Genomic DNA, 24079 nt, shown 5'->3' on the forward strand with positions numbered 1-24079 from the left:
CATAATAGCGTCATGGCACGGCACTGTATGTCTGGTTGCGTGTCATCATCTTCTCGATCTGGTGAAATTTTCTCTTAACCCAGCATGTTAGCCAAATCATAAGAATAAGAGAGCAGAGCTGACCAATTCTATCACAAAGGGATGAAAGTCTATATGGAATAACATTTCCCAGTACGTGATTTTCCAAGGAAAATATTTCATCATGACTGTTTAGCTTCAATGCTTTAGTTACAATAAACACCCCTAGTGATAAAAGAAAAGATAAGAAAAAGGAGAAAACCACTTTATGTACAGAATGTGATAACATATGACACAATACTTGTGTGTAAGGTAGTATTTGTTTGAGATAAGAGAAACAACACTAATGCACTTAAAGGTATTCTGTAGGACATTCAGAAAATACACCTTTTTATGTTCTGGACATAATTATTATGTCACTTAAGAGAGACCATAAACACGTACTGATGGTAATACCAAAATAACTTATGTCAGAGATGTGCACTGCACTGTTTATACCTGGTAAGTTAAATAAAGAGAGACCATTTTTTTTTATTTTATTTAGCAAATATCAAATACCAATGAGCACCATTTTACCAGGTATAAAGCTTTCTAATTTTTTCTCTTCAGATATCCTCTTATAATATAACCCCTAACTAAATTATAATTGGGCTGTATGAACCATAGCATAAAATCATTGTGAGCATGGTTTTCATAAGAAACTTTCTTGTATGTGGGGGAATCTTTTTTGAAAAGGTATATGGTACCATTTGGACTAATAGAAGGGGTGGAAAAACTCTGGAAATGGCCAATGTGCAATGTTTATTGGGGTACCCCATAAGCTAAAACAGACAACACATAACAGAAACAGACAAACACAGAGCTCCAGCATGCTTTCTTCCATTGGCAATGACTCAGGGTTGAATCTGTAAATAAGCACACTATTAATCAAAAGAGTCATAAACAAATTTGGTATCCATTGGATTCCCACTATCAGGTCACAGTGCTGGAAGTATTTTAAATATGGCACAGTGAAATTGGTTCTAATGACCATGTCTGGATGCTAAGCTTCTAAAAGAAAGAGAGATAGAAACTTAAGTTAATTGCTCTATAGTTTTGCTGGTCTCCTTTCTATCTTCTTCCATTTCCAAGCTCTGTCACACAATCATAATCTATAAAACATACAAGAGAGGTTTACGTGCAGGTACAGTGGTTCACAATGTTAGTGTTTGAGGTAAAAGACACATTTGCAAAATCACTTGGAGTGCAACTTCCTTATACTATCTAACAAAACTTTATACATTATAAAGGTCACTTAGCAATATTTCTACTCTTTTATTTGTCCAACCTACCCCATATGTCACCCCAGATGTGAAATATGTTGCCTCCAGAATCCAAAAAGGCCCGAGTTTGTTTTTTACTTTGGGGAGAAGGGAAGTTTACAATCTTCTGTTTAACTTTCTCTATCACCTCTTGGCATCCTTTTGCCCACTTAGTCAATATAGTGTGATAGTTCTACTCCTGCATGCAAAGTATAATTATCTAAATATACTCCTACATGTAAGGTATAATTATCTAAATGTTCTGCTATAATCTTGTGATAGAAAGTGGGACTATGTAAGTATTTTTGTGGTAGTCTGGTAGATGTATATTGCCTCCCTTGCCAAGTGAATGCAAATTGTTCGGGACATTGCTCCACTATAGGAATAGTAAAAAATGCATTGGTTCATGTTTACAATTTTAGTGGAGATCGGTACTACTATTGGTTTAGATAATTTCCCCACCACTACTGATCTCATAGGAATGTCTGGCAATTTACCAAAACTATAGATTCCATCGGAAAGCTGTAATGTTAACCCTTTTAGGATATCTAGCCCTATTATATTTTAAGGAATCTCATTGATCAATACAGTATATTCCCAAATTGGTAATTGTCCAATTTTAAAATCTGCAAAAATTTTTTTTCCCCGCTTGTATAATTTTTCCCCCAATCCTGATATTTATATTCCTCCACCCCAGTGTCCACTACAGCTTGTACCTTTTGCTCCCCAGATTTCCACTAAATATTTATCTCTACATGCGGACGCTGTTCTAATTTGGTCCAGGCAAACACTGAGGCTTGGCATTCACATCATTGATCCTCCCAACACTTCCACCCTTTTAAATCAGGATAAAGTATGGAAGCAGTTTCCTCAGGGGGAGCCGTTGGCACCAAAATATCCTCCCTCTCTCCTTTGTTCACTTGTGCTTGAGACATAGATTTCTTTCCCAGTCCTCTACTTTTGTACATTTCCCATAACATCCCTGTATCTTTCCCATCTATTTCTTCCCTCTTTACACCATCTTTTATTAATGCCAAAAACATATTCCTCCGAGACACTCGATTAGCCCTGTTTGAATTGGATTGTCCTTTTCTTTTTTTATTAAAAGTATTTTGAGGTCCCCAGTCCCCCCGATCTCCTAACTGTTGGACCGCTTCTAAGGCTTCCAAAATAGTCCTGTCTATTTGATTGATCAACAAAGTTATCATTACCTGTTTGTATGCCGGTGCAGCAATGACATATATGTGTCAGCGTGACCTATTACTAAGGCTACCTTCATAGCCTCCTCCTTAATTCTCATTTGAGCATCTTTTAATGTATACCAAATTTTATCATTTGAGGGCCAATCAGATTCAAGTGGATATAGCCTCGTGACACCCCTACTAATGATCTCTAATAAAGACCATTGGACATATTTTGCAGGATAAGGATCCTCCCGCAACGCATTTTGTACTGCTACTTCTTGACTAATTTGAACAAATTTAGGGGCATCTGTGGCATCCAACATAATCCCTGCTGCGCCCAGCTCCTGCACCTGAATTACCCATTGTATTAGTAGTTCCCCAGGCTGCTGTGTAAAGCGTGCCATCGTATCCATGACTTCCTGTGGAGTAACATCCTCCATAACATTATTTCTAGTCAGATTTTCTCCTGTCTGCAGATTTCCCTGTAATCTTTGTCTCCTCACAGGCTTTGCTTCTAAACTTTCTGCCTGTTCTCCTTCAACACATATATCCTCCTCACTGTTATTAGAATTTGAATCCCAAATATCCCCATCCTGTTTGTTTGGATTCCAATCATCCGGCAGATGATAAATTAAGATTTTAACTTTTCTGTAACTCACTTTCCGCCTCCGTTTCTTGTATTTATATCGTGCACATCGCACAGCTGCCTTTTCTGTTACATTTTGATAGGTGTCTACCTTATCCATTAACAACTTATTCTGACATTGTAGCATTTTAATGACATGCTGTTGATTACACCTTTTCTTTTCCAGCTCTCCTAATTTCAATTGTAATTCATGTTTAGCTTCATGCAAATTCCTCTAGTCTGACAAAACCATCCTTCCTTGTCTAGAAATTCCTTCTTGCTCTTCTCCTTTTGAGATTTTCACCTTTTGTAAGGAGGCACATAATTCATGTGGATCCCCACTTCCAAAAGTACAGGATTCACATAATCCTGCTTCTACAGACCACTCAGTGGCCATTAATTTACCTATACTGTCATTCCAATCCAGAATGGAGGGATTGGGAGCCTGCTCCTCAACCCCTTGTTTTCTGGGTAGCTTTCCTGACCACATTGATCACCCCACTTCTGGTACCAATATGTTCCGCCACTTATTTCTGTCAGATGGGATGATCAGTGACACTCAGAAAAGCACACAGACAATATAAAAGATCAATAAGCCCAAAAGCAAATCTAATCAAAGACTGGATAATCAAAGAACAACTAAGCTGTCTCTTCCTAGCCGAAACCTGGTTAACATCCAACTCAGACCCATGCATAACCGAATTCTGCCCAAAAGGTTACAAACTAGAGATGGTATGTCGAGAAAACAAACGAGGGGGAGGACTAGCGATTCTAGTAAAAAACAATCTCAACCTAAAAGTGCTACACAAACAATCAACCCCTCACTCAGACCTTCTTGCATGCCAACTCTCCGACAACACACTCACAGGCACCTTGAACTGTCTGCTATGCTACATCACTCCAGGAAAATGGAACACCTCAAAACTTGATCTCGAAGAATTCTTATTCCGGAACTCTCTATCCTCCACATACAACTTGCTCCTAGGAGACATCAATCTCCACCTCGAAGACCACACATCCAAACAAGCAAACGAAATATTCTCATACCTCGACGCCTTATCCTACCAGATCCTCAATCCGGAACCCACGCATGAAAAAGGCCACCAACTGGATATAGCAGCATTCACGCCTCATAACCTCCACACACCAAATATTCACATCACCAATGGTACCTGGCATCCCTCTCTTTGGTCAGACCACCACAAATACACCTTCACAATCAACTGGCCTCAAAATAACATAAAACCTATGCCCCAAAAAACAACCTTCAAGTCTAGACAGAAAATTGAACCAGCCACATTCTGGGAAAAAGTGGACCCTGCAATCAACTCCACTGACCCGACGGACTTCATAAAACACTGGCGCACCCTAAGTGAAGCAACCTTGAACGAGCTAGCCCCAGAAAAAACCAAACACAGAACCTGCAGACCCTCAGACAAGTGGTTTGACTCCGAACTCCACCTACTAAAAAGGCATTGCAGGCAACTTGAAAGATCTTGGAGAAAAAAGAGAAATGACCAAACCAAATCCGCTTGGAGAACCCAAATCAAACTATATAACATCAAACTTAAGGAAAAGCGCAAAACATACTACACTAAACTAATTGGCACAAACAACCCCGACACAAAAACACTCTTCAACTTAGTAAAAAAACTTACGGACACAAACCCATTCCTTGCCACTCAAGGCAATAAAACACCAACAGCTCACCAATTAGCAGACCATTTCAAACTCAAGATCATCAAAATCAGAACAACCTTCAACAACTTAACTACCACACTCGACGAATTAATAACAACCCCCACAATGGAAGAAGCCGTAATTGCAGACAGAACATGGACCACCTTCCCAACTCTACAATGGCCTGATTTGAACCGACTATATAAAAAATACAGCCACACCTCATGCGACTTGAACTACTGCCCATCGTATCTACTCACAAATGCCTCCCACAAATTCAAAACCAGCCTCACGCAGTGGATACAAAGCACTCTCATAGAAGGCCAATTTCCACAAGATCTTGGAGAGATCATAATCACACCCTTACTGAAAGACCAAAAAGGTCCAGTAGACACACCTACCAACTATAGACCTATCGCTTCGATCCCATTATATGTCAAGCTGATTGAAGGACTTGTGGCTCAATACCTCACCAACTACCTAGCTGACCACAATATACTTCACCCATCCCAATCAGGATTTAGATCTTACCACAGCACGGAAACACTACTAGCAACACTACTGGACATAGCCCGACAACACCTCAGTAAAGGACACAGGATCCTAATTATCCAACTAGATCTTTCCGCCGCCTTCGATCTAGTTGATCATACCATACTACTCCAGATACTTGATGCAATAGGAATCTCAGGGGTGGTTTACAACTGGTTCCAAGGATTCCTTAAAACAAGAACGTACAGAGTTAAGATAAACGATATGAAATCTAACCCATGGTCAAATCCATGCGGAGTCCCGCAGGGATCTCCACTTTCACCCATTCTATTCAATCTCTACATCTCCTCCCTTGGTACCACTCTTGACAACCTAAATGTAACATCATTCAGCTACGCAGACGACATAACTATTCTCCTCCCCTTCGAAACCCAAGACCACACCTCAACAGGACACCTGGAAACAATACTGAACGAAGTAGAAAAATGGATGACAAACCACAAATTAAAACTAAACTCGGACAAAACCAAATTCTTAATGCTCGAAACGGACAAAAACCCATCCATAACAGACCTGGAAATTAAAGCAATCAAATACCCAATCCAATCCTCCCTCAAAATCCTGGGAGTGCTGATAGACAGATGCTGCACTATGCAGACTCAAATCAACAAAACTACCCAAAAAGCATTCTTCACAATGCGCAACCTAAGAAAAATAAGGAAATACTTTGACAAAGAACACTACAGGATCATTGTACAATCCCTGGTACTAGGTCTTGTGGACTACTGCAATATCCTATATCTACCATGCCCTACAAACATGATCAAAAAACTACAGACCGTTCAGAACACAGCTCTCAGACTAATCTACTCCCTCGGAAAATATGACCACATCACCAACGCCTACCTAGACTCTCATTGGCTACCAATTAAAGCCAGAATTCAATTCAAACTGTACTGTCTAATCTTCAAAGTTTTCAACGGTACTGCACCTGCCTATCTAAACGATCGCCTAAAATGTAACCTTCCACCCAGAATAAGAACACTGACACCATTCTCATACCCACCACTCAATGGCACTCATCGTAAAAAGCTTTATGATAACCTCATAGCAACGCATGCAGCAAAACTCGAACCCTCCATCACTAGATTGTTAACCTCAACACCTGACTTCAAAGCATTCCGTAAAGAAATCAAAACGCTGCTCTTCAAAAAGTATTTACAATCTACCTAATCTCCCTCTCCTCTTCCACCAACCAGGTTTGATCACTCCCTGGCACCATACCATCAATCGACAAAAATTACACATATAAAAATAAAAAAAATAAAATAAAATAAAAATACCTGGAACCAATTCACCCTACCGAAACCGATTGCCTACCAACGTATGGAAACAGAATATTTGATATGTATAGTAATGTAACCTGATTTATCTTCCATTGTTATTATGTCTACACACTCTCTCTGTCATTAGTCTATACCCTCAATCTGTATTCTCCAATGTCATGTACCCTCCTGGAAATGTCCAGCTCTCTTCTTATGTAATCCGCTTTGAACCGCAAGGCACAAGCGGAATAAAAATCACTAATGTAATGTAATGTAATGTAATAAAAGCATAAACAATAACCCTTTATTATATATATATATATATATATATATATGAATATAAGAATAAAATAGCATCACCGTAATCCCAGGCAACAACCATCTTCACAATTGGGATCCCTGCAATTGATAGGTGGGTGGACACGGGAGACTATCCTTTTAGACATCTTGGATTCTAATGTTAGGGGTAGAATTCCGTTCTTATATAGGATGAAAAACTGCTGAGTTCATAGTAAAAACAGCTGGTCCTGCAGTAACCAGCGTTCTTTATTTATGATTCAGGCACGCCCGGTCCTGGTCTTTTGTTCTTTGTTTTGGCAACACCCAGGTCACGGAGGTCAAGATAGCAGATACTTGTTGCGGAAACCAGCTTCCCATCTGGTTTTACTGTCCTTTTGATGTTGTTTGGTTTTACTGTCCTTTTGATGATGTTTGTGCAACCCCCAGGTCAAGGAGGTCAAGATAGCAGATACTTGTTGCGGAAACCAGCTTCCCATCTGGTTTTACTGTCCTTTTGATGTTGTTTGGGCAACCCCCAGGTAAAAGAGGTCAGGATATCAGTTAAGCAGACTTGTGGATACATGTCAGTAGTATGCTGAGTTTCAGTTACCCCCCTGGCCATAGGCATAACAGAGATTTACAACAGTTCCTACTATTTCTTTCAGGTTCAAAAATATAAGATTTCCCTCCTCCTCAATAAAGTTTCTACCAGAATTTCACACAAGGAATGACTGATCTGTCACAGGAAGAGTCCCAGCAAAACTCAGTTCAAAGAACCAGTGCCTGCAGACTCTCTGGGAAAGGAGAATTCGCTGTCATCCCTACCCCTGGCATGCTCTGTGCCTGTATAATTCAATTGTACCTCCTAGGCCCCCTTCCACCTGTTTGAATCCTGTCTTTTATTCATACACTTAAGCACATGGATTCTTCCCCACATAGGTAACAAGCAGCATATTTAAAAACCACAAAACCTTTCTGTTACCTTGCAGAAGTTTGAGACAGCATTCAACTAATTTCTAATAAGACAAAATAATAATAATAATAATTTATTCTTATATACCACCAGACCACAGATGATTCTAGGCGGTTCACAGCAGATAAGGCTGAACATCCAGCGAATATACAGTTCAAAAAGATACATAAATTTCTAGAATGTACACAATACATGTTATATTTAAAAATTAATTAGGAAGCTTGGGTTACAAATTTATCAAATAACTGTGTCTTTAATAGTTTTCTAAAAAAAATAATAGGATGAGACTTCTAAGCAAATTCCATTTCCTCAGGACTGATCAAAGATGATTCTACCCTCCCAGTCACATTATTTATGTCCTTATCTTTAGTTAATGAGGAAGGTTCCCAGTCCATACCTCCTGTTTCTTCTGAAAACCTTCCCCTGTAGTTTACCAGTTCAGCTCCCACTGGTGCTTGTGAATCCCTAGAAGCTCTGGAGGATTGCTCCTGTGGAGTGTCTTTCCAAGGAAACTCTGGGGGAGTGTGCCTCCCATTCCCCCTTATTACTACCATTCCAGGTCTTTAAGTTACCCTGTGTGGCAAGTTCTTTAAGTTACCACTGGTGAGGATGTGGCCCTCTGACTCAAATAACAAGGGTGTAATAGGCCTTTGTAGGATGGACAGTGTAAAGCAGGGGTGCCCAAAAGGTCGATCGCAATCGACCAGTAGATCGCAAGGGCAACGTGAGTCATAAGAACATAAGAATTATTGCTGCTGGGTCAGACCAGTGGTCCATCGTGCCCAGCAATCCGCTCACACAGCAGCCCTTTGGTCAAAGATCAGGCTCCGCGATAGACTTGCATTGCCTTTGTGTTCTCCCTGCTTCCCTGACATGCAAAAGCCAGGCCCGTGCAGCCATTACACAAGTGTTCCCACCTGACGTCAATTCTGACGTCTTAGAGGAAGTTCCGGGCCTGGCTGGCCTAGAACTTCATGTCCGACATCAGAATTGACGTCGGGGGGGGGGAGGGGGGGAGAATGCTTGTGTAATGACTGCACAGGCCTGGCTTTTGCGTTTCAGGGAAGCAGGGGAAATCGGTGGCGGCAGTGGCGACTTAGGGGGCAGGGAGAGACACAAGAAAGACACAGAGCTTTATGCTTCCTGGAACTAAACAGGCTGCTGTTCCTCTATTGATCAACTAACAGTGCTGCCTTATCTGGAGAGTCAAGAGAGAAAAAAATGGGGGGCAGAGAGAAAGAAAGAAAGAAGAGGCAGAGAGAGAGAAAGAAAAAAAAGGAGAGGGGGCAGGGAGAAAGGAAAAAAAAGTTGGGGGAGGGAATGAAGTGTGTCAGGTGGCTGGGGGCAGGCAGGGAGAGAGGAAGAAAAAGTTGGACTCATGGAGGGACAGAGAGAGATGTTAGTTGGGATGAGGTCTGGAGGAGAGGAAGCATGCAGGAGGAAGAAAGAAAGATAGATTGGATGCAAAGTCAGAAGGAGGTGCAAACAGAAACTCATGAAATCACCAGACAACAAAGGTAGGAAAAATGATTTTATTTTCAATTTAGTGATCAAAATGTGTCTGTTTTGAGAATTTATATCTGCTGTCTATATTTTGCACTATGGCCCCCTTTTACTAAACCGCAAAAGTGTTTTTAGCACAGGGAGCCTATGAGCGTCGGGAGCAGCACAGCTCCTTGCACTAAAAACTGCTATCGCGGTTTAGTAAAAGGGGAGGGGGTATATTTGTTTATTTTTGTATAGTTGTTACTGAGATGACATTGCATATTTTTAAAGTCATCTGCCTTGACCGCTTTGGAAAAAAAAAACCCTGAATATAAATTATAATTAACATTTTCTCTGCGTACAATATGCTTTGTGTTTTTTAAAAATTTTATTGTTGGTACATCATTTTGACTTAGTCGTTTTAAAAGTAGCTCACAAGCCAAAAAAGTGTGGACATCCCTAGTGTAAAGGTATTTGTTGATATATGCAAACATAAAAGACAAAAGAAAGTCACTTGCTTTCTTATTGTTCTTGGGTTTACTAGCTAGACATAAAACTTTATAGATAAAGAAACACCCATATTAAAGAACATGGAAGAAAGTTTTGTAAGTGATATAGAAAAGTGGATATATAAAGGATACAGCCAAGAAAAAACAGAAAAACATAATCTGAAATATACAGTGAGAAATTAGAAAGAATAATATATGTTTCTTGCTGAGTTACAGAGGGAACACAGGAAAGGAATTAAAATATATTAGGCCATTTTGGTATTACAACTAAAATATTATTTTTCCCTGCCCTGCTAGAATAGACCAGATTCCTGCCTTTTAGCTTTTCTTTGTTCAGTGTCTAGGGGTATGCCCAAGAGACTAGCTGGTAGGCTTGGCTTGCCCTCTGACCTTGTTGCTGTAGATATGTACCTTTTTGACTCTGGGCTGCTTGAGCCACATTCCAATGTGAGGCCTCTTTTGAGGATATATTTACATACTAGTGTTTAAGCCCGTTACATTAACGGGTGCTAGAATATATGGCTGTCTGTCTTTCTTTCTTTATGTCTCTCTCCCTGCTCCTGTCTCTTTCTTCCTTTCTTTCTGTCTCTCTCCCTCCTGCAATTTTTCTCTCTCTCTCCCTGGCACCCTTTGTCTGTCTGTCTTTTTTTCTGTCTCTCTCTGGTCCCCTGTCTGTCTTTATTTCTGTCTGTCTCTCTCCCTAGCCTCCTTTGTCTGTCTGTATTTCTTTCTGTGTCTCCCCCCCCCCCCCCACTTTCCTTTGCAGAAGCAACAGTGATATTTCCCTTCCCCTCCAAATCCCTGTGAAGTAGTAGCAGCATTTCCCCCCACCCACCCCCATTCCCTTCTCTCCCCCCCACTTTCCTTTGCAGAAGCAGCAGCGTATTTCTCTTTCCCTCCAGGTCCTTGCTGAAGCAGTAGCAGCATTTTCCCCCACCCCCCATTCCCTTCTCTCCCCCCCCCTTTCTTTTGCAGAAGCAGCTGTGATATTTCCCTTCCCCTCCAGATCCCTGAGAAGTAGTAGCAGCATTTTCCCCCACCCACCCCCCATTCCCTTCTCTCCCCCACCACCACTTTCCTCTGCAGAAGCAGCAGCGGTATTTCCCTTCCCCTCCAGGTCCCTGCTGAGTAGTAGAAGCATTTTCACCCACCCCCCATTCCCTTCTTACCTTGAGCTGCCCTGCTCCGTTCGGCCCCTCCCCCTTTCCTTCCCACGTGCTGGCCTGCTGCGGCTGAAGATTTTTTTCGGCGACTCCTCCTGTTAAAACGCCCCCCCCTCCCGCAACCGCTCCTGTTCAAAGCGGCCTGCTGAGGTTCGCGGCCGGCTGTAACGAACCTCGCAGGCCGCTCTCCAACTCGGTAGCATGTTCCCTCTGAGGCGATCGCGTCAGAGGGAACGTGCTACCATGTGGAGAGCGGCCTGCGAGGTTCGTTACAGCCGGCCGCTAACCTCAGCAGGCCGCTTTGAACAGGAGTGGTAGCGGTTGTTGCGGGAAGGGGGGGGGGGGAGTCGGCGACTTGCTGTGAACAGGAGCGGCAGCGGCGGCAGGACCATGAGCCCTCCTTCCGCCATCCGCCGCCAGCGCCGCTCCCTAACTGGCGCATACGCCTGAAGCCAAGGCCACGGACGGACACAGGACACATCAGGTCCCCACAGGAGATTGGGCAGCCTTTCCTTGCTTTCCCCCTTTGCCACACCCCTTTCCTATGCCTGCTCGTAGGGGAGGGTGTATTCCGGGATCTCGCTGTAAAACTCCGGAGTAATGGCTTCGGTATCACCCTCCTCCTGCTCGCACTGCAAACAATTTGCGTTTATGCTGCCGAACTTCTTGCCTCCCACCCCCCTTCCCTCTGTCTCCGACGCCAAGAGTCGCCGCCAACAACAGTCTCCACCTGCATTGCCCCCGCCGCGCCACTCACTGGCCCGTCGTGCGAGGAACGGAGAACAGGTTCAGGGCTGCCAGGAGTGAGCCCGGCTGAGACTGGCAGGAAGAGGAAGGCGGAGCAGGTGAGCCGCCACTGCGAAAAACTGTAGTGAGCCTGCCAGACCGTGAGTGCGGGCTGTTGTAAGCTTGCATGTGCACTCTTGCCGGCCACGGACATACGGATCACGGAAGCACGCTGATAGGAGTGCGCATGCGCGAGTTAGCCTTTTATTATATAGATACAGTAATCTGACATATATAAATATCTGTATATAAATATTAGTAAGCTATTGAAATATAAGTCAATACTTAAATACTTAAGGGCTTTCTTTTCACTAAAACACATTTACATCAAATTGTGGGGTCCTTTTACGAAGGCACACTAGCCGTTTTAGCGCGTGCTAAATACTAACATGTCCATTATAGTCTATGACTTCGTCACACTAGGTAGAGTAGGGAAGCTTATGTGATAAATGTTGAACTATAGGAAGTCAAATTGGCTTGATCTAACAGTGTGCTACAAGACTCCTAAAAATGGTATCTTCTGAAAAAAATGACACAGAAACAGTTAAATATATAGTTTGATTTACTTCACATACACTTAGAAATGTACAGTTCGGCTAAGAGCTGAAGCTCCTTTAGTCGAACCATCACCCAATCACTGTGTATGGAACAGTGGAAAATTGTGAATAAAAGTGCTATTCAAAAACAAGATCAATATAGTCGATGGCAAAAAAATGAATATTCTCTCTTAATTTTTGGGGTTTCAACAGGTCCCAACATGGACCATGTTTCGAATTTCTTTTTCAAGGAACCCAAAATAAGGCTTAAAGAACTCGAATGCGAAACTGTGAAGTGAAATCAGGTCACATAGTGATGTTTTATTCTGTTAATAACAGTCAATTTTCAAAGGTCTCAAAACAAAAGATTCTTCTCATTGCTAAATAAATCTTAAAGCAACACAAGGAAAAAGGTACCTGTCATATATACATGGTTGAGTGAAAAACTTCTCTGCTTGTCCTTTCGTGTAACGGCTGAAAACGTCGACTTAGATTTAAAAAGGTATGATGACATCAACCCACCTGTGCAGAAGGATGTACATGTGAGCTGAGTCTACCTAAAAAACAGTTAAACGGGGCGGGAAGTACAAGTGGGGCGGTGAAACGAACAGGGTCCGTTTCTTGGTCTCGAAACCGCCCTGCACACACTCTGTCGCCTTTCAGATATCTGGAGGCAGTCCCCTTAGGAAGGAAGGATTCACAGAAGTCCCAAAGAGATTGCCTGTTCTTTATTAGCTTACATCCAGTTTTATACCTTTTTTTTTTTTCCAAGGGTCAGTGGTAACCAACACAAGAAAAGGGGGTTGGACAAGAAAGGGGGGTGGGTGGGTGAGCAGGATATGTGCTTTATTGTCTAAATCTAAAGGTGCTAAAGCTTCCCTTATCTCTCTCAACCGGTACATAGCAGTGGGGGGTTGAACCTCCATTGTCTCAAGCAGCTAACTTCATTAACAAGATTAAATGACCCTGTCTCAGAACATCAACAGAATAAACACAAACTGTGTCTGTTTGAGCTCCCCCCAGCACAGACAGAGACAGAAGACTTATAAGATATATGTGTCCTTTCAGGCGGTACTTACAAAAATTCTTACCACTCTATCTCACTGTTTAAAACTCCAGGATGCAAAGTGTGCAGTTTAAGAATGAAACGTTGTTCCTTAGCCCATAGAATGTGGGACAAGTCTTCACCCCTTAATAGTTTAGGCACTTCAACAATAGAAAAGCAAAGATCATCAATGGTATGCTGTTTGTCCATCCAATGCTATACCAAGGGAGCATCCAATTTGTTAGTAGAATTTTGCTTAAATGTTCTGCAATCCTCAGTTTGATGCTGCGTGATGTTTGTCCAATATAATGCAGCCAGCAAGGGCATTGGATGATGTATATATCTCCTCAGGTGTTGCAATCAGAGGACATATGTTTGGCTTTCTTTTTAATCCAATTGGGTAATGAAAGTTGATTAAAAAGAAAGCCAAACACTGACGCCCCAGGTCATGCATGGGGAGAGGGTGCTGAGTCATGAAGGTTATCAGATGATGGTGAGAAAATGGAAGAATTAAGGTGGAGAAGTTGTAAATTGAGGAATTAAAGAAAAGGACAAGATCAATAATAATAATAATAATTTTATTCTTATATACCGCCAAAGCCATGGAAGTTCGTGGCAGTTTACAGCAAGAAGCGCTGGACAATCAGCGAAGAGGTTACAATCAAAGTCAACAATACAATCTTACATAATGAAAGAATTGGAAAGCTATATAGTTCTTAGGGTTACTGGTTGAATAAGCAGAGCTGTATAGATTCTTAGTTTACAAATCGATTGAACAAACTTGTTTTTACCAGTTTTCTAAAATTGAAGTAGGATGAGGAGAGCATGATAACATTACTAAGCCAATCAAGGCAGTGGCCATTCTCATGTGTGGAGGTAGTAGAGCACAGATGATGACTGAATGAGGATATTAGAGCAAGAAAACTTGAGGTGAAATCATCAAGGATAAGGGAAGGAGACAAAGGTTCAAGAAAGACAGGGAGCCAGGAGTCAAGGTCAGTGAGAATGGAAGGCAGGTATTGTTAGGAAGTCTATAAATGACTGCTATTCAGAGAGGAAAGGGAGTGAACAGACAAATGGTTGGACTTCAAAAGAAGAAAAGCAGTGAGATTGAGGTAGGTGAAGAGATTGAAATCTACAGGAGGGTGAGAGTAGCAGGCCAGACCCTCCTTTGTGACTTACCAGGCGAGGCATATGCAAGAAGTGGTGACCTCCATGACATAGAGCAGCAACTGAAACAATCTTCAGGGCAGAGCCAGGTTTCAGTTAGTGAAAGTAGGTGGAAAGAATGAGAGATGAATAGGTCATGGATGTAAGTGATTTTGTTGGAAATAGAGCGGGCATTCCACAGGGTGCATGAGAAAGGTAGAGAAGAGGAGAGGAGGGAGGCAGAAATAAGGTTGGAGAAGTTATGGTATGATCTTCCCGAATAGGGTGAGAGATGATTAGGAGAGCCAGGATTGGGGTTGATGACTCCAACAGTGATCAAAAGGAGTAGAAGAGTACGGAGCAGACCAGGAGAGGTTCGATAATGACAATGCAAGTGAGATGCAGTTAGCCAGAATGGGGAGGGTTTAATGAGGGGGAGAAACTGTTGAAACCTTAGAGCTGTGAAAAAATAGATGACAGAAGGCATGGTGAGGTGGTGTATTAAAAAAGTGGGCAATGTGGGTTTGAGAATTATAGTGGTTTGGGGCAGAAGGACAGGGTGGGTAAGTTCAGTAACAAGAAAGTGTAATGGAGCCATAGACTAGTTGAGGGAAATGATTCCTGGGGTGTGATTGATCTAGGGCAGGGGTAGGAACTCCGGTCCTCGAGAGCCGTATTCCAGTCAGGTTTTCAGGATTTCCCCAATGAATATGCATGAGATCTATTTGCATACACTGCTTTCAATGCATATTCATTAGGGAAATCCTGAAAACCCGACTGGAATACGGCTCTCGAGGAACAGAGTTCCCTACCCCTGATCTAGGGGGAGAAGTCTGCTGGTGGATTATAAAGTTTGTTTGGTAAGGAGAGTGGACGTGGTGGAGAGGGTACTTTGAATTAGCAGTAATAAGGTAACCTGATAAAAGGTTTGGTAGTAGGAGCCTGAATTTGTGATTTTACTTGTCAGCAACAGCTGGAGGATTGCTGAGGGTGATTAATAGGTGTATAAAAGTAATGTGAGCCTAGGGGTGGGTGGGATGAGGGACAGGGTTGGAGGATCTAAGCACTAGGGATGTGTGCACAGTGTAGCTATGGAATCAACCTCTAATGATATCCTCAGAAGCAAGCATATGCATTTTCCAGAAGCATATTTACCACAGCAGAGAGATAAAAGGAGAGAGTAACTTGGTGATACAAGGTAAAAGTGATACAATGTAAAAGGTAAAAGATAATAAATTAGGCAGATAGGAGCAGTAAGTTTGTGTACCGAAAATGAAGTCAGTATAAACTTTGGGACCTTTTTAAATGTTTGGAAGATGAGGATTGGGAGGAGGGGCTCTGCAGGTGATGGCACAGCTCACAGATTATTGTTAAAGCAGATTTGGATGAGACCCGGTTAATAGGTTACAGAGTGGCCTATTGATTAATGCTACAGCTTCCGCACCTTGAGGTTGTGGGTTCAAATCATGCGTTGCTCTGTGACCTTGGGCAAGTCACTCAATCCTCCATTGCCCCAGGTATGTTAGATAGATTGTGAGCCCACTTGGACAGATAGGGAAAATGCTTGAGTACCTGATTGTAAACTGCGTAGATAATCTAATCTAATCTAATCTAATCTTTGGTTTATATATCCCAGTGGAGCTCAACTCAGTTCACATATAATTAAGACTAGAGTACATAGCAGAAAACATAGGAGAATGAAGAACTAATTAAAAACTAAAGTGCATAAGAAAAATAGCTATAATATTATCATTTCATTGAGGCTGTAGTTAAACCATTTAAAATCTTGATAGGCGGTATATAAATATCTAAAATAAATAAATATACAGTTTTCAGAGTACAATGGGCATAAGTATCAGATAGAGAGGGATGTATGCACAGTGTAGCTATGGAATCAATCACTAATGATGTCCTCAGAAGCAAGCATATACATTTTCCAGAAGCATATTTACCAAAGCAGAGAGGTAAAAGATAATAAACTAGGCAGATACTCTTAAGTATTTTCCCTATCTGCCTGGCAGGCTCACAATCTAACTGGGGCATGGAGTGTTAAGCTAGCTAAGTCCGAGCCAGCTAAAAGTAGACCAGATATTCCATGCCAGTCACTGGAAAAGATCAGGCATTGGATACTGGCAGTCAGCGCCAACCACGGAAGTTAGCCGGCCTCCCTCCTGCCGTTTCAATATTGGCCCCAAAGTCTATAAGATGAAAACTTGTCTGACACCTCCTGCATAAACTCCAAAAGCTCAGAAGGATCATGAGGCCACACTCATGCTGAAAATCAAGTGAGCAACTGGATAATTTTCTATATGAACATGGTACTGGGATCCCTGTGTGTAAGTGTCTGCATGATGCATGTTCTGTTGATATATCATAGTGTACTGGGATCCCTGTGTGTGCTTGGGTCTCTGCATGTTGTGTGTTCTGTGTACTGGGACTCCTGAGTATATGTGTATGTGTATCTCTGTATGTTATATTTTCTGTTGATATACCACAGTGTACTGGGATCCCTCTGTGTGTGTGTGTGTGAGTTTGTGTCTCTGCATGCTGTATGTTCTGTGTACTGGGACTGCTGTGTATGTGTGTTTGTCTCTCTGCATGTTGTGTGTTCTCTTGATATATCACAGTGTACTGGGATCACTGTTTGTGTGTGTGTCTGTATGTTGCGTGTTCTCTTGATTTAAAACAATGCGCTGATCTGCCTCTGTATGTATATTCTCTGACATCTGTGTCAGGAGCTGCGGTGGCTGTTCCAGCAGCAGATGCCAGTTGCACAGCCATTCCCTGTTTGATGAGAGCAAGGAGTTAGCTTTTTGTTTGGGTTAGAGAATTGCTGTGAACCAGCCCCTCCCTCCCTTTCTCCCTGCTTTTTCTCTCCCCTCCTTGAAACCTGTGTCTCCGATGGTCTTTCATGCACTCAGACTATCCCTGGCTCTCTCTCTCTCTCTGGTACCTGTTTCTGGGGATGCAGCACGTCCTTCTTTGAGGCAGAAGGACAGACAGACTGAGGTGAGAGCTTTCTCCTTTTAACTTTCTATAGGTGCAGCAGATTTATCTGTAATGAACGGGAGCCCTGGATCCCAGAGCAGGAAAGACAGACAGAGAGCAGACTCCGTGTCTAAGCTCTTTGCTTCCAAATTTCTGTATGTTGCAGAAGACAAGGGACTGCTGGGGATGTAGAGACAGAATGGGCATTGCAGACTCATTTGTCTTCTAATATTGTAAATGCAGCATAAGTTATTCTGTATAACTGGCACCTACTGAATGCAAAGATCTGTGGTACATACAAAGATCTTCTGCATTCTGCCTTTATGTTCAAATCTATTTTATTAAGCAGAAGGAAATACAACAGAACTACATCAGAATAGCTGCACCGTATGCCATATATTATGTAGCCCAAGCTCAATATATACTATAGTATGGAGCAGACATGATTTAGAAGATACATATTATCTGTCCTTAGTATCTCTTTCTCTGCTTTATCTGAACAGCAGTGATAAGAATTTCAAGCTGAATTTGCATTATTTCATAGCCTTGTGCACTGTGTTATATATGTACTGCAGATTGCGTCCCAGGGCAGGCTGCTTCAGGATGGACTCTGTGCTCCATACCCCTGATTTTGGAGGCCCCTATTGGAACAGGATGCCGAATGACTCCTGGCTGTTGAATCTAAGTGCTCTGCCCAGCAGCTGGTTCTATAATAGCACCATGGCCAGCTCCCTTCCAATGGGTATGAAAATCACGATCGTGATGGTCTACCTAATCGTGTGTGTGGTGGGGCTGGTAGGCAACTGTGGCGTCATGTACGTCATCATCAGGTAAGAGACCCCCCCTACAACCATCACCACCACCACCTTTATTGTATCAAAGCTGCCCTTTTAGAAAGAAATGAAGGGTCCTGTTGAATTATGGGCTACGGAGATACCCTGATTGATCAGCCCTCTGACATAATCATTCACTTCCTGTGACACAGGTCTAAATAAGCAACTTAGTTCAATGGAGTTGCTTTCCAAATATAATTGCTATATTATTATGTTTGCATATGTCCTTTATTATGCTTTTTATTGATGGAAATAAATTAAATCAGATATTTCCTCCCCCTCTATGTGCACTGCTCTTGCTTTAAGTCATCAGTCTCTGGGAGCCCTGTCATTGACTGTAAATTGAAAACTCATTCCCCTCTTATCTGTCACAGAAGCACAGAATGTGAGACCATCTCATCTGCCCAATTTCATTTCTGGAGTAGGGGGTCAGACCTGGTTCATCTTTGGAGTGCTGGAGTAGCCTAATGCTTAGTGCAGCTGAGGGAGCGCTTGGGGAACTGGGTTTAATTTCCACTGCAGCTCCTTGTGACTCTGGACAAGTCATGAACCCTCCGTTGTCCCAGCTACAAAAAAACGCACCCCTCCTTTTATCAAGTTGCGCTGGAGGTTTATAACGCGGGCCAGTGAGGCAAGCGTTCTGATGCTCATAGGAATTCTAAATGTTGGAGCATTTACCACACCAGCCCACGCTAAAAACCTGTAGCGCAGCTTGATAAAAGGGGGGGGGGGGTAGATTATGAGCCCACCATGGACAGAGAAAATACCTGCATATAATGGGTGCAGTGCTGTGTATGTCTAGTAACGCTATAGAAATGACTAATAGTAGTAACTTTCTCTGTACCACTTTGTAACTAGGGATCCTCTGTGTACTTCCTTGGGAATTCATTCTATGCCTCTAGCATTGTCTCTATTAAGAAATATTTTCTGATGTTGCTCCTGAGTTTGATACTTCCTCCTCTCAGAGCCATCCAGTAATTGCAGAAAGATCTCTCCTCACCAGTATCCCTGGAAACCTGATCTCTCCCTGTATAAGTGACAGAAGGTGCCAGCTTGCTCCAGGTGATAAAAACCAGCTTTCAGAAGATCCTCTTTGAGGAAAACCAGGACTAGATCACCAGTCCCTTTTGTCCTGGAGCCAAGTGGCCCCCCTACCACATAGTGGCAGGACAAATGCGTACCTATTGACTTCAGTTTCAGGGCTTTTGGTTCTTTCTGTAGCCTGGGAAGTTTCTCTGTGGTGCAGTCCTGAAGAATTTATTTCCCCTTAACAGAATACAACAAGCAGCTGTTGCACAGTGAATGAAGAAAACCTGAGGGACTTGTGACATTACTACTACTATTACTATTTATTATTTCTATAGCGTTGAAAAGGCATACGCAGCGCTGTACATTTTAACATACAATAGACAGTCCCTGCTCAGAAGAGCTTACAATCTAATTTAGACAGGACATTTCAGGGCTGGAGAGATTATAGTGGGTATAGGTATCTGACAGCAGTGAATGGGAGTTAAGAGTTGAAAACAGTTTCAAAAAAGTGGGCATTTAGTTTGGATTTGAACACTGCCAGGGATGGAGCACGACATACTGATTCAGGCAGCCTGTTCCAGGCATACGGCGCCGCAAGAAAGAAGGGACAGAGTCTGGAGTTGGCAGTGGAAGAGAAGGGTACAGATAAGAAGGGCTTGCCCGATGAACGGAGGTCACGGTGGTGGTGGGGGGGTGGGGCAGCTAAGTGAGGAGAATATCATGGGGCTTCAGAGTGAATGCACTTGCAAGTCAGCAAGAGGAGTTTAAACTGTATTTGGAAATAGATGGGGAGCCAATGAAGTGACTTGAGGAGAGGGGCAACGTGAGAACAGCGGCTCTCATAGAATATGAGTTGTGCAGCAGAAATTTAAACGGATTGAAGAGGCAAGAGACGGGAGCGCGGGAGGCCTGAGAGAAGTACGTTGCAGTAGTCTAAGTGCCAGGTGATGAGAGCGTGGACAAGGGTTTTGGTAGTGTGTTCAGAGAGAAGAGGACAGATTTTGGTAATATAAAGAAGGAAGCGACAGGATTTGGCGGTTTGTTGGATCTGAGCAGAGAAGAGAGAGGAGTCAAAGATCATCCCAAGGTTGTGAGCCGACGATACAGGGAGGAGGATAGTGTTATTCACAGAAAAAGAGAATGGCTAGAGGGGGAAGGTGAGTTTAGACGGAAAGATAAGGAGTTCAGTTTTAGCCATATTCAGTTTGAGATGGCAGCGAGACATCCAAGCGGCTTTTCAGGGAGGAGCTTGTGCCACAACAAATCATGTCTTTAGCGTTAAAACAGAGAGAGAGAGAGCATATAAAATATTTTCATTTATCTCCTTTATTTTATTCTGATTTTTCCCAAGATCTGCTTATAATGACAGAGCTACCAAGTTACCATGCTCCAGAAGTGAGATTTTGGAACAGTGCTGAATTAATGATTATTGCATTCTGATACATTTTGGTACCCACAGTGCTGATTTCAGTTGGCAAAATCATGAAGCAGCACTGATCAAGAACTCTTTCTTCTAGAACCAAGTAATCTTTAGATTTTAGATAGCCACTCTGATTTCGGCTCCCTTTTATCAAGCTGTGTTAGAGTTTTTTATTGCGAGTCACTGCGGTAAAGCTCCGACACTCATAGGAATTCTATGAGCGCTAGAGCTTTCATTGCAGCGGCCTGCAATAAAAATCCTAATGCAGCTTGATAAAGGGGGGCCTCTATTTTTATTTAATTTATAATTGCCAAAGCAATTTATTTAATTCATAAAGCCAAAGCATCTCCCAGAAAAATCATGTCTTGTTTTTCTACTTCTATGGAGCTTGCTAATCATGTGAGCCATTAATATTTTGAGTGTAAAGTAGGTCAGCTTTCTTTTCAGATGGTTTTACATTGTGGTCAGTGAAGACTTTGCTTTTCTGGCCAAAAATGACCTCTTACTCATAGAAAAAAGAATTTCTGATAATATAGTATAAACTGCAGTGCCAGACCCTGAGCTCTTGGGATGAGGTCAGAGTTCAACCACAGCTGATGAAGAGAACCTTAAATGAACCAGTTGCTTTGCGTCAGTGGCGTACCAAGGGGGGGGGCGGTCCGCCCCGGGTACCAAGCCCTGAGGGGGTGCTCCCGGTCCGGTCCAGTTACCCCCCCCTGCGCCGGGTGTCGCGTCTGGAAACAGCCTGCAGCAAGATCGCGATGCCAGAGATCTTTGCCTGCTTCGACTGTTTCCTCCGCCACGGTCCTGCCCCTCCTCTGATGTCAGAGGAGGGGCGGGACCGCGGCGGAGGAAACAGCCGAAGCAGGCAAAAATCTCTGGCATCGCGCGATCTTGTTGCAGGCTGTTTCCCCAGGGCAGTAGCGTACCAAGGAGGGCGAGGGGGAGGTCCATCCCGGGTGCCGCCTTAGGGGGGGTGCACAGCTGGCCCGGTCCCTATCGCGCTCCTACCCTCCCAGCGAAAGCAGCATCGGCGCCATTATCGAAAAAGGTAATGGCGCCAGGCCTTGGAGCACCAAGGCAGACCGCTTCTCCCCCCTCCCAGCCGAAACCCCGCTGACCATCCTATCTCTCTCCCCCCCCCCAAGTGAACCTTTCTGACCCTCCCAGCGAAAGCAGCAAACCTCCCTCCAGTAGCGTCGGCTTTATCCTCCCTCTGCCGCATCACTGATGACGTCATCAGTAACGCGGCCGAGGAAGGAGAAAGCCGCGAAGGAGGTTTGCTGCTCTCGCTGGGAAGGTCGGAAAGGTTCACGGGGGGGGGGGGAGATAGGAGGGTCAGCGGGGGTTCGGCTGGGGGGGGGGAGAAGCGGACTGCCTCGGTGCTCCATTACCTTCTTCGGGCAGCAGCAGCGTTTACAATTCGCTGCTGTTGCCGGCTTCAGGCCTTGTTCTCTGCCGGGTCCTGCCTACTTCCAGTTTTCATGAAGACAGGACCCGACAGAGAGGAAGGCCTGAAGCGGGCAACATCAGTGAATTGTGAATGCTGCTGCTGCCCGATGAAGTTCAGGACATCGGGGAAGGAGCAGGGAGAAATCGGCTGCTGGCTTGGGGGTGAGGGTAGGGAAAGAATCGTGGAAGTGGAGAAATCGGCACGATGGCTTTGTGCAGGATAGGGGGAGAGAGAAAGAAAGGAAAAAATAAAGAGGGGGGCCAGGGGGAGAGAGAAAGAAAGGCAGAAAGAAAGAGGGGGACCAAGGGGAGAGAAAGAAAGGCAGAAATAAAGAGGGGGACCAAGGGGAGAGAAAGAAAGGCAGAAATAAAGAGGGGGTCAAGGGGGAGAGAAAGAAAGGCAGAAAGAAAGAGGAGGGCCAGGGGGAGAGAGAAAGAAAGGCAGAAAGAAAGAGGGGGACCAAGGGGAGAGAAAGAAAGGCAGAAATAAAGAGGGGGGTCAAGGGGGAGAGAAAGAAAGGCAGAAAGAAAGAGGGGGGCCAGGAGGAGAGAGAAAGAAAGGCAGAAATAAAGAGGGGAGCCAGGGGGAGAGAGAAAGAAGAAGGATCAGAAGAAGGACCAGAGACTCATGAAATCACCAGACAAAAAAGTAGGAAAAATGATTTTATTTTCAACTTAGTGATCAAAATGTGTCCGTTTTGAAAATTTATATCTGCTGTCTATATTTTGCACTATGGCCTCCTTTTACTAAACCGCAATAGAGTTTTTTAGCGCAGGGAGCCTATGAGCGTCGAGAGTAGCGTGGGGCATTCAGCGCAGCTCCCTACGCTAAAAACCGCTATCGCAGTTTAGTAAAAAGGGAGGGGGAATATTTGTCTATTTTTGTATAGTTGTTACTGAGGTGACATTGCATAAAGTCATCTGCCTTGACCTCTTTGAAAACCCGCGGAATATAAATGATAATTAACATTTTCTCTGCGTACAGCGTGCTTTGTGTTTTTAAAATTTTATTGTTGGTAGATCATTTTGACTTGGCCACAAAGGTAAGGGGGAGGGAGGGAGGGGAACTGCTGAAAGACATCTAATAATCCTTGCAGGCTTGACTGCAGGGAATTATTTTTGTAAAATCATGTTTTGTTATGTGACTGGCATTATCTAGACTTTAATTTCTATGAATGAATAGAATGAAAATGATATAAAATTACTTGCTTGTTTTTATGTGCGTGCGCTGAAGGAAAGTGGAGAGAGAGTGGGCTGAGGATGCTGAAGGGAAATGGGGAAGAGAGTGGGGAGAAGACGCTGATTTATAAATTGACAATTGTACAGAATATTGTTTCTTTTTATACTTTAATATAAACAATTCAAGGCTTGTGTGGATGGAATCAGGTGGTTTGCGGGGATGGGGACCGAGCTTACAGGGATTAGTCCAATAAAATTGTATTTTTTTATATCTCATTATTTGTTTTATTTTTATTTGTTAATTTATAAAGTGGTGATTGTTATGTATCAGTTTTTTCAAATTTACATCTACTGTCTTTATATTTTGCACTGTATTAGAGGACATGTGTTACTGTTTTTTGTGGTGTTGCATTGTATCCAGGGTCTGGTTTCTTGGCGGATCAGTTTAACTTTTGTCTACATATTTCTATTTTTAGTTTGTGATTATTCCATTTTGGGCGAGGGTGTATCTCTGTTCTGTGTGTATGAAAAAGACATAGTTTTCAGTTGGCATTGACTACAGGACCAATTGACTGTGCGGGATCTGGCTTGTTTAGTTTTACAATGTATGTGTTGGTGTTCTAGTGCT

At 43.1% G+C, this 24079-nt stretch overlaps 1 protein-coding gene across 1 annotated transcript in view; it reads left to right on the forward strand.

Moving 5' to 3' along the window:
• The first annotated feature begins 18258 nt into the window (after positions 1 to 18258).
• The window catches only part of OPRL1 (opioid related nociceptin receptor 1), an 86655-nt gene continuing 80834 nt past the window's right edge, over positions 18259 to 24079 (forward strand). Inside the window, exon 1 of the mRNA XM_033914178.1 lies at positions 18259 to 18368. Within this exon, the coding sequence (XP_033770069.1) occupies positions 18259 to 18368 (110 nt within the window). The remainder of the gene's footprint in view (positions 18369 to 24079) is intronic.

The sequence above is a fragment of the Geotrypetes seraphini genome, chromosome 11 (genome assembly GCF_902459505.1).
Source record: "Geotrypetes seraphini chromosome 11, aGeoSer1.1, whole genome shotgun sequence".
Lineage (NCBI taxonomy): Eukaryota > Metazoa > Chordata > Amphibia > Gymnophiona > Dermophiidae > Geotrypetes > Geotrypetes seraphini.